The sequence below is a fragment of the Oryx dammah genome, unplaced genomic scaffold (assembly GCF_014754425.2).
Source record: "Oryx dammah isolate SB20612 unplaced genomic scaffold, SCBI_Odam_1.1 HiC_scaffold_4, whole genome shotgun sequence".
NCBI classification, from domain to species: Eukaryota; Metazoa; Chordata; class Mammalia; order Artiodactyla; family Bovidae; genus Oryx; species Oryx dammah.
Window position 1 is genome coordinate 88,546,420 of NW_024070188.1, and position 16,952 is coordinate 88,563,371.

Genomic DNA, 16,952 nt, shown 5'->3' on the forward strand with positions numbered 1-16,952 from the left:
CCGGGTGCACGCCAGGGGGCCGCTATACGCCAGGTGGCCGGGTGCACAGCCAGGTGGGGTGCACGCCAGGGGGCCGGTGCACGCCAGGGGGCCGGGTGCACGCCAGGGGGCCGGGTGCACGCCAGGGGGCCGGGTGCACGCCAGGTGGCCGGGTGCAGGCCAGGGGGCCGGGTCCAGGGGCCACTACACGCCAGGTGGCGAGGTGCATGCCCAGGGGCCGGTACATGCTAGGTGGCCATGCAGGGCCGTGCAGGGCCTCGGAGGTCGGGCCAGGACCCTCTCTCCTGCTCCATCTCCCATGCCCTGTGCAGCACACTCACATCTCTGTCCTCCACCCTCTGAGCCTCACGCGGGACCAGGAACGCCCTGGGGCACGTTCTCCACTCTGCTGTCCCCTACAGGGAGGTAAAGTGAAGTCACAGGACAAAGACTGGCCCATTAAGCAAACTGCCCCATTGAATGAGAAGGTGGAAACCATCTGTGCCGCTTGTCCAGGGCCTGGACTGATGGAGAGAAGCTCCCATCAAGTTCCCGAGGGCCCAGCCTGGGGCAGGGAATGCCCGGGGAGGCGGCAGGCCTGGTGAACTTGGGGTGTCAGCCTGGGTACCAGGGGGCGGCGGGGGAGGGTGTGAAAAGGGCCTGCGCCTCACAGCTCCTGGTCTCCCGTTGTCTGACTGTAGTCGGCAGACGGCTGCTCTGCAGGGTGCCGTGCACTGAAGATCCCAGGCGTCTGGTGTGCACGGGTCAGGACGTGGTCCCGGGGGGCTGGCCGTCCTCCCAGCCGTCCTTCCAGTGAATGGTCATCTCCCTTTCCGGATGGAGACATGGGCCCCACCTGGTGATGGGTTCGAGTTTCACCGGCCGAAGGGCAGTGGGGCTGAACCTCCAGCTGAGGCCGGAGCACTCCCGGGGAAGGTAGCCCGTCCCGTCCTGACTCCAGGCTCCCGGGGATCCCATGCCTGAGGCTGGGCAGGGGGGGCCCTCAGCTCTGCGTCCAGGGAGTGGCTTCTCCGACCACCCTCAGGACATATGTCTCCCGACCTACGGTTCCAGTGAAAAAGAGACTTAGACCCAGAAGCTGTCTGAGATCTCGGTGGATTACAGAGCAGGGTGGCTGCAGAACAAACCCGCTGAGGGCCCGGTTCTCGCCTTCTTCTCCATCTCTGAAGTCATCAAAGAAACGTTTCTCCCCTTCACATCCCTTGGGAGGGCTACTACAAACGCGAACGAGCAGAACCAGAAATGATAAGGGCTGGCAAGGAGGTGGAGAAATTGGCACCCTTGCACTGCTCGCAGGAATGTAAAACGGCGCCAGCACTGTGGGTACAGGGTGGGGGATCCTCAGACAGCTGGACCCAGAGCCACGGGCCTAGCGCCCCTCTGCAGGCACGGCCTCTCCCATTTTAAAAAGATCCCTATTAAACGGTGAATAAAGTGAATTTTTAAACTTTAAAATCAGGTTGATTTGTGTATGTATTTATTCTGCAGATTTATTAAGCATCTACTGTGCGCCAGGCCTGGTGCCAGGAGCCTCCAGGGTGGGGAGCCCAGACAGGAGGCCCACGGAGGCCTGTGGGCCAGGGTGAGGCAGGCTGAGGGCAGGGCCGGCAGCGAGGGGGCGGGGCGGGGGGAGGGGGCTGCGGGCCAGGGTGAGGCAGGCCGAGGGCAGGGGCGGGCAGGGGGCGGCGGGGAGGGGCTTCCGGGACAGAGTCGGGAGCGTCCCAGGCTGGAATCTGCACCTGCGGGCCGTGTGACCCAGGTGGGCACAGTGGCTGCTAGAGTCTGGAAAGGGGAAGGAGAAGGTGGCCAGGATTTTCAAAGCATGACGGCGTGACCTGAGCAGAGAAAGAAATACATCTCTCGTAGGGAAATCCGGGTCAGAGCTGAGGCAGGGCTGAGATTTGCAAGACGCACAGCAAGGCTGGGGACCCACTGAGTTACAAGCAGCGAGTCACGGGAGAAGAGAAACCAAAACCTCCGCCGGCAGCAGGATGGCTGTGGTTCCGACACCGCGGCGTACTGTCTACTCACACTTTCATTCTGAGTCATTTCCTTACTCACAGAAGATAATCTGGAGAAGACAGCCTCCGTGCTCCGTGTCTTTAAAGAAAAGGCCCATCCGAGTGCAGAGTCGGCGTCCGATGGGAGAGGCAGGACCAGGCAGCCAAAACATCCTCAGAGACGCCTGGAGGATCCTGAACCTTCCACACACAAAAGTTTGTCCCGTTTCACAGGATCTTTAGGAAATATGCAGAAAGGAATTACTGGAAGGAAAGAATAGCAATAAAGCTTTGATTTAGCAGAGGTGCTGGACGCCCGGCTCAGGAGGCTGTGTTGAGGGTGAACAGCTGAGTCCCCAGAGGGGCCACAGGCTGACTGAGCAGGCCACGTGGAGATGGCCAGGCAGCCCCTGCGGTGCGCTGTGTCCTGGGCCCAGCTCTGTGCCCACGATTTCGCGTCTTGTTTCAGCCACGCGACCACCCCGTGTGGTCCTCTCTACTGTCCCCATTTGACAGGAGAGGAAAGTTCAGAGCAGTTGGATGAGCTGTCCCAGGTCACAAGGCAAGGACGTCATGGAGAAGCAGGCTGACCCGGGGCCCTGGGCATGACCGCTGACCCCGGGACGCTCAGCCTGGCTGCACGGCGGCAGACGCTGTTGCTCAGTCGCGTCTGACTCTGCGAGCCCGTGGACTGCAGCCCACCAGGCTCCTCTGTCCATGGGCTTCTGCAGAAAGAAGGCTGGAGTGGGTCACCATTGCCTTGTCCAGGGGATATTCCTGACCCAGGGATCAAACCCGGGTCTCTTGCATCTTCTGCACTGGCAGGCGGATTCTTTACCCTGGAGCCACCTGGGAAACCCAGTGAAATTCAAGAGGGGGCTTCAAACCTTCCCGTGCCTCCCAGACCAACTGAGTCAGAACCCCCCGGGTGAGCTGAGGCATCCAGATTTCAAAAGTTCCCAGACTGATACCACAGTGAGTCCAGGAGACGGTCATCAGGACCCTGAGAGGCAGAAGTCCTGTGACAAGACCTCCCCATTTGGCCCCCCTGGGTGCGGGCAGAGCCACTGGCCCCAGCGTTGTGGAGGGACCCCGGAAGGATGGGTGTCGGAAGCAGGCAGTGCCCAATGTGCGCCAGCAAGCCTGTCCAGACGGTCACGTGGGCTGGCTCTCCCCACACCCACCCAAGGGTACCTGATGTCTAGACGGCTACATGTTTTCAGGGTGTGGATTTACCTGCATAGAGACGTAAATGTCATCAGCACGAGGACGGTTAGATTCTTAACCATAACCCTGACTGGGTTATCAATAAGGCTTATGGGGAACTTATCATAATATGGGAAATGCTTGCATTGAACGTTAGTTTCTTTAAGTTCAGTTCTGTTGTGCATTTGTGTCTGACTCTGCAACCCCATGGCCTGCAGCACGCCAGGCTTCCCTGTTTCTTTAAAGCAGCGTTTAAAATTGTATATGCAGTAAGATCAAAGGAAGAAAAATGGAGACAATTCTTTTCTCTGAGACAGAAGAAACACAGTTTAGAATCCACATCAGAGAGTCTACTCAGCGGCATCACACCTCATCTGGTCCTGTTTCCCTCCTAAGGCCTTTGAAACTCTGTTCACTCGGGAGGAGCTGAACTCCGAGGAGAAAGCGCAGTGTCCCTGGACCCCTGGACACAGTGTGCCTAGTACGGTGGCCTGCATCCTTCAGGGGCACAGTAGAAAGGCCATGCCCACACCTCATGCCTGGTTCTGGCAAGGAGCATAAGTGGGAGGCACACAGGTCCTGGAGAGGAGGTAGCTTTGCCATTTTCTGTTGCCTAATTCCAGCAGTTCCAACCTTAAATACCGCAACAATCATGGAGCCACCTTCTGGGAAAAGCAGAAGTCTCTCCCTGGGGGCGGTGCAGGTAAAGGTCATGTGAGGCCCCAGTGTGGGCTGCATGGGGCCCAGCGCTCCAGGCAGAGCCCGGGGCCCAGCGCTCCAGGCAGATCCTGAGCCCAGCGCTCCAGGCAGATCCTGAGCCCAGCACTCCAGGCAGAGCCCGGGGCCCAGAGCCCCAGGCACATCCTGAGCCCAGCGCTCCAGGCAGAGCCCTGGACCCAGTGCTCCAGGCAGATCCTGAGCCCAGCGCTCCAGGCACATCCTGAGCCCAGGCCTCATCTAAGCATCTTAGAGTCTCTCTGGGGCGGCATCACCGCCTTGAACAGGGAACAGGCGATGAGGCAGATATGAAGGTGACGTTCTAAGCCCTCTGTCAGCAGCGTGGGCTGCAAATCTGGGACATCATTTAAGAGAGAGAGGAGGAGGCCCCTGTTACCAGTGTCCAGGGGCTCTGCCCACCTTCTCTGCAGCGGCCTTGCTCCCGGCGGGGCCCCAGCCACCTTGCTCAGGACTTCCGCGTCGCGGGCATTGGGTGGAAAGCACTCTCTCACACGCAAAGCAGTGTCTCACTCCGAGTGCTCCTTCCAGGAGGCTCAAACAGAGCAGGGGAAGCAGACGGATTCTCAGAAGCACCTAGCCATTCAAACCTTAGAGAGTTCTACTTTTGAGAGGTTTAGTAAGAAAGCACTCCTAATAACAAAGGTAGGCACTGACCGTGCTGTCTTGGGTGTGACCTATAATTTATGCAAGTGAAGCTCGAGTTTATCAAACCATGGTGAGCTAAGCAGAGCTGAGCATGGGACGCTTACACCCTGCGGCACCTGGTTTCAGCCCCGAGGCCCCACTTCCCCACGTCAGTTACCACAGTCTGCACGTAGGTGCAAAAGGGCAGTCTGCATTTACAGACCAGCATAGGAAGTTAAAGCAATTTGCCAACACCGGACCGTCAGAACCACACCAGCCATGCCGCCTTCCTTCTCCTCCCCCTCCTTCACCGGACACCAGAGCATCTTTCCTCAGCTCTGAGCGTGGGGCCATAACTGAGCAGTTCAGCCTGCCTCAGAATTGTGTCACGGAGGCTCTGCCGGCTGTTTTGCGTAGCGGCTCCGTGAGGCTCCATCGCTGGAGGAAATCCTGGTGAACACGGCGGGGAGTGTGTAGAGCCTAATGCTGACTTCCCATCCTGCCTGCTCGCCCCTGGGGGAGTGGTCCTGGAGACGGGAAGGGCGGGCTGTCCTCAGGAGTCCGAGTCTCGGAGGTCCCAGCCCGGGGCCTCTGCGTGCGGCCGGCGGGCGCGCAGGGTGAGGGTGTAGAAGAGCTTGCGGTAGGAGTGCCGGAAGGCGGGGCTGGAGAAGCAGTACACCACGGGATTCAGCACGCCCTGCAGGTAGGTGAGGCTGCCGGTCACGTCGGCCGCGTGGACCGCGGCGCTCCGGAGCCCGCAGGCGCGCGCCCCCCGGGAGGCGGCCAGCAGGACGCGGGCCACGAAGCAGGGCAGAAAGCACAGCGCGAACAGCACGCCCACCGCACCCACCAGCGCCTGCGCCCGCCGCAGCTTGGGCTGCCTGTCCGGCTCCCGCAGCCGCTTCCGCAGGGTCCTGAGGATGCCCGCGCTGCAGAACAGGATGAGGCCGAAGGGCAGGATGAACTGGACGAAGAAGAGTGCCTCCTGCCAGAGGGGACGGAAGGAGGACTCTTCCCGGGGCTCGGAGCTGGGGCAGTCCGCCTCCGAGAGGAGCGCGCTCTGGTGGGTGAGCGCGGCCATGAGCAGCCAGACCAGGGCCGAGATGCCCCAGGCTGCCCGCAGGGACAGCGCGTTGACCCTGAGCCTGGAGTGGACCACCCGCAGGTAGCGGTCCAGGGTGACAGCCGTGAGGAAGGCCACGCCCGCCCCGCGGCACAGGGCGCGCAGGAAGAGCAGCGCCTGGCAGGACGCGTGCCCCAGGCCCCAGCTCTTGCGTCTCAGGTAGAAGGCGGCGTGGAAGGGCAGGCAGGAGGCCAGCAGGAGGTCCGCCAGGACCAGGTTGAGCAGGTAGACGGCGTAGGGCTTCCACACCTTCAGACGGAAGAAGAAGGTCCAGAGTGCCACGGCATTGCCCAGCGTGCCCAGCCCACACTCCAGCAGCAGCAGCGAGGCCGCGGCCACCTCCGCCGCACGGCTGTGCTCCGAGCAGTTGGGCTGCAGCATGTCTCGAGTCCTCACCGTCTGTCCGTAAGTCCGTCCGTCTGGGGGGCCGAGGCTTCCGGAGCGGAAGGCAGGGACGGAGCCCAAGGCTGTGCTGGTTCCCACCGGGACAGACGGCACACTGACAGCATCCGGATAAAGTAAAATTTGTTTGGGGAAAGAGGATCAGGAGCAGAGGGAAAAAAACCCTTGCAGTTTTGTTCTGCCCTGAAAAAGGGGAAACTGTGTTTCACTTCCTGTCGTCCTGTGTTAAATCCAGCACTTTATCCTGAGGGTCTGTGTGTGGCCCCTGAGAGGCTGGGGAAGTTCAGGAAGACTTTATGAAGTTAACATGATGGTGGGAACAGACTGTTCTCGAGTTTGCACTGTCTTCCGACAGACCCGGTGCAGCGATCCCGAGAAGAGGCCCTGGACGCCCCGCTCGCTTGACAGTTGCCGGCTTTCACTTGCCCTTTCATTTCATCAGAGCTGATCTTCTGTGGAGAAGATTCTCCCCTCCCCTCCCGCGCTCCCCGCGCGGGGACCTGCACCCCCGGGTCTCCACGGGCTTGGAGAGCAGAGTAAAATCAGTGATGGGTCTGGAGGCACGGACTCCACCAGCACGTCCGGCCCACGAGCCCAGGGACGCGCTCCGTATGCTGGTGATGCTCCGTGTGCCTGACGCACAAGCAGAGCCAAAGCTAAACACTGGCGAACCCGTCCTTCCGACCCATCCTGATCCCAATTCACTCGGGTCTTGGCCCGCTGTTCACCCTGATTCTCCCTGTTTCTGTTCAGCCTGAGTTTTTTTTTTTCTTTTTTGACTTCATGACAGGCAGGATCTTAGGTCCCTGACCAGAGATTGAACCTGTGCGCCCTGCAATGGCAGTGTGAAGTTCTTACCTCTCTATCACTAGGGAATTCCCTGTTCAGCCTGGTTTGAGCTTTGGAGTCAAATAGAGTTTAGTTCCATCCGGCTTCCCCGCTTAGCCTCTCTGCGGGGTGCCTGTGAGGACATCTGCGAGCAGGGTCCCTGTGTCTGAGACTCTTACACGCACGGCGCTGGGCACCGTTATCTGGGACATCACGGGTGCCGGACACGGGTGCCGCAGTCGTCATTACCTCTATCCAGTGCTTACACTTTGAACAAAACTCCTTTTTCTCCCAGCGCAGTGATAGAATTCCACAGCTGACTTCAGTTTCATGTGCTACGACACCTTCGTTGCTGAGGCCTAAGCTGGAAGCTGCAGGGGGTTTTCCAACAGTGAGGACTGCTAGCTGCAGTGTGTCCTCCGTGTTCCAGGCGCCGTCGTGCGCGCACCTGTGTTACTGCTTTGAACTGAGTGGCGGGAGGTGCAGAAGGTACAGGTCTAAGCCCTGCATCGTGGATGGAGGCGCGGCGGCTCAGGGAGGCGAGGCCACTGGCTCCAGGTCACAGGGCGACGAGTAGCAGGGGCCAGGTGCTCCCAGCCCAGCCTGCCCCAGAGCCCACGGCTTCCACGCCTGCAGCAGCCTCACTCCTGTGTGCGTGGGAAGTCCAGGCCGCAGCAAGCCCGCCGCGGCCTTTGGTCTGCGTGACTTTTCTGGCACTTTGACTTGTATTCCTTCTTGCTTTACTTCTATCGGGTTTTCCTTTCCAGCTGGACCGCCAGCCCACACATCCATCCGTCTCTGTATCATGCAGGCCCGCCTGCCTCTTATTTCCCAAGAAGGTGCGTTCGGAGAGTCGTCTAAACTTTTGCAATTGCAGAAACGTCCCAGCTGGTGCCTCTGGCGACGCCTCCAGGGACACGAGAGGATGTGTTCGTTCCAGCTGAGGGCTGGCTGGAGACCACCAGCTCGTCACCAGGGATGCTGTGGTTCATGGTGACGCCCAGGAAAGCTGGCACTTACTTAGCTGCTCAGGGACAGAAGTTACACAAACTCAGGAAAGAAACGGATTAAGTCATTTCAATGCATTGAAAACTTGGAGAGAACTTAAAAGCTACTACCCCTTAACTGCAGATTCACAGGATACCAAAACCTTTCTAAATTACTAATATTCTAGCTCAAAAAGTAACCTAAACATTAATGATTATGTATTTTTTAAATATAAAAGGAAAATAATTATATATTTTAATATATAATTATTTATATAATATATAAATAATTATATGTTTCCTTTTAAATATAAAAAAGTCATAGAGTAAAAAAAATTCTGCTTCTTTTTCTCAGCATACTGGTCTGTTCTCCTTACTTCTGGAAGATGGTACTGTCCTTTAAGAAGTTTGCTGTGATCCGCACAGTTAAAGGCTTTGGTGTAGGCAATAAAGCAGAAATAGATGTTTTTCTGGAACTCTCTTGTTTTACCTATGATCCAACAGATGTTGGCAATTTGATCCCTGGTTCTTCTACCTTTTCTAAAACCAGCTTGAATGTCTGGAAGTTCATGGTTTACATACTGTTGAAGCCTGGCTTGGAGAATTTTGAGCATTACTTTGCTAGCGTGTGAGATGAGAGCAATTGTGCGGTAGTTTGAGCATTCTTTGGCATTGCCTTTCTTTGGGATTGAAATAAAAACCGAACTTTTCCAGTCCTGTGGCCACTGCTGAGTTTTCCAAATTTGCTGGCATATTGAGTGCAGCACTTTCACAGCATCATCTTTCAGGATTTGAAATAGCTCAACTGGAATTCCATCACCTCCACTAGCTTTGTTTGTAGTCATGCTTCTTAAGGCCCACTTGACTTCATATTTCAGGATGTCTGGCTCTAGGTGAGTGTGAGTGATCACACCTTCATGATTATCTGGGTCTTGAAGATCTTTTTTTGTATAGGAGAAGGCAGTGGCACCCCACTCCAGTACTCTTGCCTGGAAAATCCCATGGACGGAGGAGCCTGGTGGGCTGCAGTCCATGGGGTCACTGAGAGTTGGACACGACTCAGTGACTTCACTTTCACTTTTCACTTTCATGCATTGGAGAAGGAAATGGCAACCCACTCCAGTGTTCTTGCCTGGAGAATCCCAGGGACGGGGGAGCCTGGTGGGCTGCGGTCTTTGGGGTCGCACAGAGTTGGACACGACTGAAGCGACTCAGCAGCAGATCTTTTTTGTCTAGTTTTTTTGTATATTCCTGCCCCCTCTTCTTATTATCTTCTGCTCCTGTTAGGTCCATACCATTTCTGTCCTTTATCGAGCCCATCCTTGCATGAAATGTTCCCTTGGTATCTCTAATTTTCTTGAAGAGCTCTCTAGTCTTTCCCATTCTATTGTTTGCCTCTATTTCTTTGCATCGATCACTGAGGAAGGCTTTCTTATCTCTCCTTGCTATTCTTGGGAACTCTGCCTTCAGGTGGGTATATGTTTCCTTTTCTCCTTTGCCTTTAGTAAAGAAACAGTCAAATATACAGAATGTGATAAATTTGCTTTACAGGACTTTGTGCTTTTCTTGAGACATTTCCTTCTGTCTCAGTACGTGAAATCCCAGAAACCCTTCTGTGGTGCCTGTGCCAGTGAGTAGATTTGGTCCACGGGGGACAGGCTCCCAGAGGGCGGCTCTGGCGAGGGTCCCTGCAGGACCCAGGTTTTGGCAGGGACACCGTGCCGCTGTCAAAATTTCCATGCTATGAGTGAACGAAGGTCCCTGGAAGCCGTGCCACATGGAGGAAAGGCAGGGAGAAGGGGCGTCGCCTCTGGGGGCCTGCGCTTGCTGGAAGAGCCCTCATACCTGGGGAAACTTACCAGAAGGGGCTTCACCGAGGGTTGGGCGTGAGCAACATTCAGCCAGGGCCCCCTTTCTCCTTCCAGACTGAGGATCCGCACGGGAGCTCGGAGTCTGGACGATGTGCGAGCAGGGCGGCAGCTACCAACGTTTTGTAAGGTGGCAAGTCTTCTGCCTGAACCACGCTTGGGCCGCAGCGTAATCTTCAGGTCAGTCCCCGGGTCGTGTCCGAGTCTTTGCGACCCCCTGGGCTGCACCATACTGTTCATGCAGCTCGACAGACGGACCCAGAGATGACCACACTGAGTGGAAACCGGCGGACAGAGACGAGCGCCACATGCTCTCAGTCGCGTGTGGGGTCCAAAGGGTGGCACCGGTGAGCCGGGCAGAACAGGTTTGGTTGCCAAGGGGCTGGGGGGGCTGGGGGACGGATGGCCTGGGAGTTTGGGGGTAGCAGACGCCAGCTATTACATACAGGGCGGATAAACAACCAGGTCCTACTGCAGAGCACAGGGAACTGTCTCCAACATTCTATAATAAACCCTAACGGAAAGAATATGAAAAAGCATTCATGTCTGTATAACTGGGTCACTTTGCTGTACGGGAGATTTTAGCACAGCATTGTAAATCAACTGTATTTCAATAAAACAATTTTTTTTAAAAGCCCTCAGGAGATGATGAGCTAGTAGATATGGACAGTGTGTGCACATGTGTGTCTGTGTGGGCATCACAGTCTCTACACTGAGCTGAGAGGAGCTCAGCTAGTTTTCAGGGGAGATGACTGTTACATCAGATCTTTCAAATTTGCCTCGAGGGCAACTTGGATAACTGTTGTTAGGACGCCGAGGCCCCTGGCTTGCGCTCCTCCCCACGCCCGGACGAGGGCGGTGATGCTGTGGTCCTGAGTTTGTGTCCTCTCCTCGCCCTCCCGGCAGAGCCTGGGGGACAGGGGGGAGCGGTCAGTGCAGCTGCCTCATCCCCACCTCCCCCGCCCTCTGCGGCCACAACCCCCCACCCCGACACTCGCACCGCCACTCTGATAACGCACAGCTCGAAGGGTTAGGAGAAATCGACGCTCATTTTCCTAGGCACTTTCCCAGGTGTGCTTTTTTACAGAGGAGTCTCAGGTTTTGTCTCATTGCAGTCTGAGGTCATCTCAGTGCATAGCAAACGGGAAACACAGGAAAGCACAGTAAAAAGGGAAGTCGCTGTTACATAACCGCCCGTCACACGTGGGCCTTCACATACAGACCCGGTTGCCCAGTAGCTGCCCTGTGTAGCCTGTCTTCCCACCAGGGCCCTCTCTCGGATCAGCAGGCGTGACTACGTGTAGGGTGGGCTCCCTGCCAGACGGTGTGACTGCCCCCCTCCATGCTCTCCGGCCAGTACCGTCTGCGATCTCTCGCCTCCTCTCTGCTCTTCTTCCCCTAGACGTGAAAATGGCCAACGTAATTTCTACGCTTATGAGATCGATTGGAAAGTGGTCTAGTGGGCTTTAAATTCTCGTCCTCAGGAGATCAATCATGACTCTCTAATCACACATGTTCTCGCCCTTCCCGACGTCTTTGCCTCTGTCTGTCTCTCAAGAGGGTGTGATGCCCGTGTCCACATAACTGACCACGCTGCGAGGCTGCTCGTCACACGAGCAATCACTGCGGTCCTCAGTCTCGGACTGATTCTTCCAAAGAAAACGTGTCCCTCTCAACATATCCCTCTAAAGGTTAAAACCTTTAGAATTTACTGCTACTTCCTCATTAGTAAAGTGATCTATTCTGTCATAGAACATATAGGAAGCTGTAAAGTAAAATGAAAAACATTTTCCGTTTTTTTCTAATCCCACTGCTTAGAGACACTGTTTGCTAAAAGTTTGGTAAATTTCCGTCCAGTGCTTGTCATCAGGTGCTGCTTCTCTCAGTTTTCTGCTGCTGTTGGCTCAGTCGCTCAGTCGTGTCAGGCCCTCTGCGACCCCGTGGGCTGCAGCACACCAGGCCTCCCTGCCCCTCACTGTCTCCAGGAGCTCGCTCGAACTCATGTCCGTTCAGTCGGTGATGCCATCTAACCATCTCCGTCAACCCCTTCTTCTCCTGCCTTTAATCTTTCCCAGCATCAGGGTCTTTTCCAATGAGCTGACTCTTCGAATTAGGCGGCCGGAAATTGGAGTTTGAGCTTCATCATCAGTCCTTCCAATGAATATTCAGGATTGATTTCCTTTAGAATAGACTGGTTGGATCTCCTTGCAGTCCAAGGGACTCTCAAGAGTCTTCTCCAACACCACAGTTCAAAAGCATCAGTTCTTCAGCACTCAGCCTTCTTCACAGTCCAACTCTCACATCCATACATGACCACAGGAAAAACCATAGCCTTGACTAGACGGAGCTTTGTTGGCAAAGTAATGTCTCTGCTTTTCAATATGCTGAGTTTGTCATAGCTTTTCTTCCAAGGAGCAAGCGTCTTTAATTTCATGGCTGCAGTGATTTTGGACCCCCCAAATAGTCTGTTACCGTTTCTATTGTTTTCCTATCTATTTGCCATGAAGCGATGGGACCGGATGCCATGAACTTAGTTTTCTGAATGTTGAGTTTTAGGTCAGCTTTTTCACTCTCCTCTTTCACCTTCATCAAGAGGCTTTTTGTTTTCCTCTTTGCTTTCTGTCATAAGGGTGGTGTCATCTGCATATCTGAGGTTATTGATATTTCTCCCTGCAATCTTGGCAGCTTGAGCTTCATGCAGCCCAGCATTTTGCATGATGTACTCTGCATATAAGTTAAATAAGCAGGGTGACAGTATACAGCCTTGACGTACTCCTTTCCCTACTTGGAACCAGTCTGTTGTTCCACGTGTGGTTCTAACTGTTGCTTCTTGACCTGCATACACGTTGCTTAGGAGGCAGGCAAGGTGGTCTGGTATTCTCATCTCTTTAAGAATTTCCCATAGTTTGTTGTGATCCACACAGTCAAAGGACTTAGTGCAGTCAGTGAAGCAGAAGCAGATGTTTACAAAGTGGATTTTTTTCTCCATTTAATCTGTAATCGTAAATAGCTTCTCATGTCATTATGCTTCGAAATGTTTGGAAATCAGCGGCACAGACGAGGTGGGGGATACCCTATAGCTGAGCCTTTATCTATGCCACTAGCTATGACTTTACACAAGGTTCTAGGAGTCAGAACTTGTGTCCAGGGTATAGGAGGGCTTTGCATGGGTTTGATCTCAATTTTCGTTGTTCTTAGTAAATAGATGTAGAGTTGACACAGAAGATTGTGTATTTCTTTGCTTTTCTTTATGGATCTTTTAGGCCAGGAATTGGGGGAAGAAACACACTTTGGGGGACTCACCGAGGAGGCACTGGGAGTGGATTCTCCTACCGTGGGACCCTGCAGGACCCCCGGCCCTACACGCAGCCCCGGGACCGAGCCATGACCCGGCGGAAGTGCCGCCCCACTGCTCCATCAGTGACCCGGGACGAACCTTGCAGGCTGGCTCCACGCAGCTCCGGGAACCTGCACTCAGGCCACCAGAGCATGAGTTTCAGGGACAGGCCCGCCCTTTCCTGTTTCTCAGGCTTGTGGTTGCTACGAGCTGGCTGCTCCCCCAGCTGTGACCCTGCTTGGGCAGCCCCCGTGGGTGGCAGCTTCCCACAGGGCTCCTGGGTGCGGGAAGCGTTGAAAGAATCACAGTTTACCAAGCAGTCTTCTTCATTTATCGACACTGAACAAAACCTGAAACCACATTCACGTCTGAATTTTGCAGGCTGGGGGCCTCGGGAAAAAACGACCCTCTGACCTGACGCTCAGAAGGCAGACAGGGGGCGTGGAGAGATGGAGTCTGCCCCGTGTGCTGAAATCTTGTGATGAGAGAAGAGGAGCTGGTGTTCACAGAGGACCCCACTCAGCACCAACTGGGCTCTTCAACCTGGCACGTTCAGTGAGATCCCAGAGCCAGGAGCACATTTAAAGTCATACTCCAAATTTAAACACCTTGGCCACAGTTAACTAGACATTCTCCCCGGTGTATTTGAAGAATATTACGATCTGGTCAAACTGTTCTTGTTAAGAGGATTCTCTAACTAGACACCATTAGGAATGTGCTTTCAAACTGTTTTCTCAGCTGGCAGCATTAGTCACAAATAGTCGTTCTAATGAATCACAGGATCATGCCTTCATAGAGCTAAGAGACTAGAAATGCCTTTTTCTTCCAGCACTTTCCTAGAACTCCCAGCAACAGCCAGCACGGTTGAGAGCATGCTTTCCCTGACACGTGGTGCCCCAGGGCCTGCGTCCGGGTCCTCTGATCCTGCGGCTTCACCAGGAAGCCCTGCTCTCCTCCCGTCCATGGTCTACAGGCCTGGAGTCGGGCCCTCCCCCGCCTCCAGGGGCATCATCTGATTTACTTCCCCAGCTGTGGACTCACACGGCCATGCTCCCTCCGTGTCTGCGGGGACCCTGCTGTCCTTCTAGCAAATAACGGGTCAAAGGGCAGCTTTGCGTCCTCGAGGACACGGGCTGAGAGAAATGAGGCCTTGCTCTGTGCTACATGTGGAAAGCCCGCTATTAAACACATCGTGGACGGTCAGTTGGGAGGTGGAGTCCCACCACCTTCAGTTCCCTGCGTGGGTAATATATTGCACTGACTTTGAACTGACTATACCCAAACCACATGTTTGTAAACATTTAATTGTCTTCTAACTTTATGAAATCATAAAGCTAGCCAGAGGGTTGGGAAGTGTGGTGTGCGTGTGCCCCTTTAAGGTGGGGAGGCGGTTTAGAATTGATCGCTGTTCTCTGAGAAGGAGTGGAGGGATCTGGGGCTCCAGGACCCTGCCCGATGACTGCCCTGGACTAGGTGAGGCGGCAGCTCTTGTTGGGTTGGCTGAGGCTGGGGGTGACCCCAAGACTGCCTTTGGAGCTGATATTCATCCTGTTAGAGAAATAGGAAAGAAGTACCTTTTCAGAGTCACAAAAATGACACACTCAAGCCAACTTCTGAGTGAAACTTTAGTAAAACCCGACTGGGGATGGGACGATGGAATTATTAGTCTGTTCATAGTCTTTGCTGCTGGTACTTTTGATTATCTTTCTTCACAAAACAGGTGCTTTTAACTTCTTACATATCTGTCACTGTGGTTAAATTGTTCATTCCATGTTTAGTATAGCTTGACGTTTATGAATAAACGCGTTTCTGTTTGCACACAGCTGTAGGTGTCATAGTTTCAGTTGTCCTTGTAAGCACGCCCCCTCCCCCACGTCCTTGGCCCTGGGACAGTCACTGATGTCCTCTGTTGCTGTCGGAGTCCCTAAGTCATGTACGCTCTTTGTGACCTCATGGATTGCAGCACACTAGGCTTCCCTGTCCTTCAATATCTCCTGGAGCTTGCTCAAACTGATGTCCATGGAGTCAGTGATGCCATCCAACCATCTCATCCCCTGTTGCCCCCATTTCCCCCTGCCCTCAATCTTTCCCAGCATCAGGGTCTTTTCCTATAAGTTGGCTCTTCGAATCAGGTGGCCAAAATATTGGAGTTTCAGCTTCATCATCAGTCCTTCCAATTAATATTCAGGGTTGATTTCCTTTAGGGTAGTCTGGTTTGATCTCCTTGCAGTCCAAGAGTCTTCTCCAATACCACAGTTCAAAAGCATCATTTCTTCGGTGCTCAGCTTTCTTTATGGTCTAATTCTCACATCCATACATGACTACTGGAAAAACCATAGCTTTGTTGGCAAAGTAATGTCTCTGCTTTTTAGTATACTGTCTAGGTTGGTCATAGCTTTTCTTTCAAGGAGCAAGCGTCTTCTAATTTCATGGCTGCAGTCACCATCTGCAGTGATTTTGGAGCCCAAGAAAATAAAGTCTGACACTGTTTCCATTGTTTCACCTTCTATTTGCCATGAAGTGATGGGACCAGATGCCGTGATCCTAGTTTTTTGAATGTTGAGCTTTAAGCCAGCTTTTCATTCTCCTCTTTCATCCTCACCAAGAGGCTCTTTAGCTCCTCTTCACTTTCTGCCTCAAGGGTGGTGTCATCTGCATATCTGAGGTTATTGATATTTCTCCTGGCAACCTTGATTCCAGCTTTGTTCTTCATCCAGCCTGGCATTTCACATGATATACTCTGCATAAAAGTTAAATAAGCAGAGTGACAATATACAGCCTTGATGTATACTTCTTTCCCAATTTTGAATCATGTAAGTTGTTCCATGTCTGGTTCTGTTGCTTCTTGACCTGCACACAGATTTCTCAGGAGATAGGTAACGTAGTCTGATTTTTGTGTCCCTTTAAGAATTTTCCAGTTTGTTGATATCCACACAGTCAAAGGCTTTAGAATGGTTAATGAAGCAGAAGTAGATGTTTTTCTGGAACTCTCTTGCTTTCCATGACCCAACGGATGTTGGCAATTTGATCTCTGGTTCCTCTGCCTTTTCCAAAACCAGCTTGAATGTCTGGAAGTTCTCAGTTCATGTACTGTTGAAGCCTGGCTTGAAGGATTTTGAACATTTCCTTGCTAGCATGTTAAATGAGCACAATTGTGCAGTAGTTTGAGCATTCTTTGGCATTGCTCTTCTTTAGGATTGGAATGAATACTGACCTTTTCCAGTCCTGTGGCTACTGCTGAGTTTTCCAAATTTGCTGGCACATTGAGTGCAGCACTTGAACAGCATCGTATTTTAGGTTTGGAAATAGCTCAGCTGGAGTTCTATCACCTCCACTAGCTTTGTTTGTAGTGATGCTTCCTGAGGCCACTTGACTTCACTTTCCAGGAGGTTTAACTTTAGGTGAGTGACCACACCATCGTGGTCATCATGATTATCCAGGTCATTCTGACCTTTTATGTAAAGTTCTTCTGTGTATTCTTGCCGTCTCTTCTTAATATCTTCTGCTTCTCTTAGGTCCTTGTGGTTTCTGTCCTTTATTGTGCCCATCTTTGCCTGAAATGTACCCTTGAAATCTCCAATTTTCTTGACGAGATCCCTAATCTTTCCCATTCTGTTGTTTCCCTCTATTTCTTCACATTATTCACTTAAGAAGGCTTTCTTATCTTTCCTTGTTGTTCTCTGGAACTCTGCATTCAGTTGGGTTTATCTTTCCCTTCCTCATTTGCCTTTCACTTCTCTCTCTCTTTTTTTTTTTTCTCAGCTATTTGTAAGGCCTCCTCAGACAACCACTTTGCCTTCTTGCATTTCTTTTTCTTTGGGATGGTTTTGGTCACCTCCT

General features: G+C 53.3%; 1 protein-coding gene across 1 annotated transcript; it reads right to left on the reverse strand.

The window, feature by feature from the left end:
* Positions 1-5,121: 5,121 nt before the first annotated feature.
* GPR31 (G protein-coupled receptor 31) lies at positions 5,122-6,072 on the reverse strand. The gene has a single exon (XM_040238761.1). It carries the CDS (start codon positions 6,070-6,072, stop codon positions 5,122-5,124), a length of 951 nt encoding a protein of 316 aa, XP_040094695.1.
* Between the last annotated feature and the right edge of the window lie 10,880 nt (positions 6,073-16,952).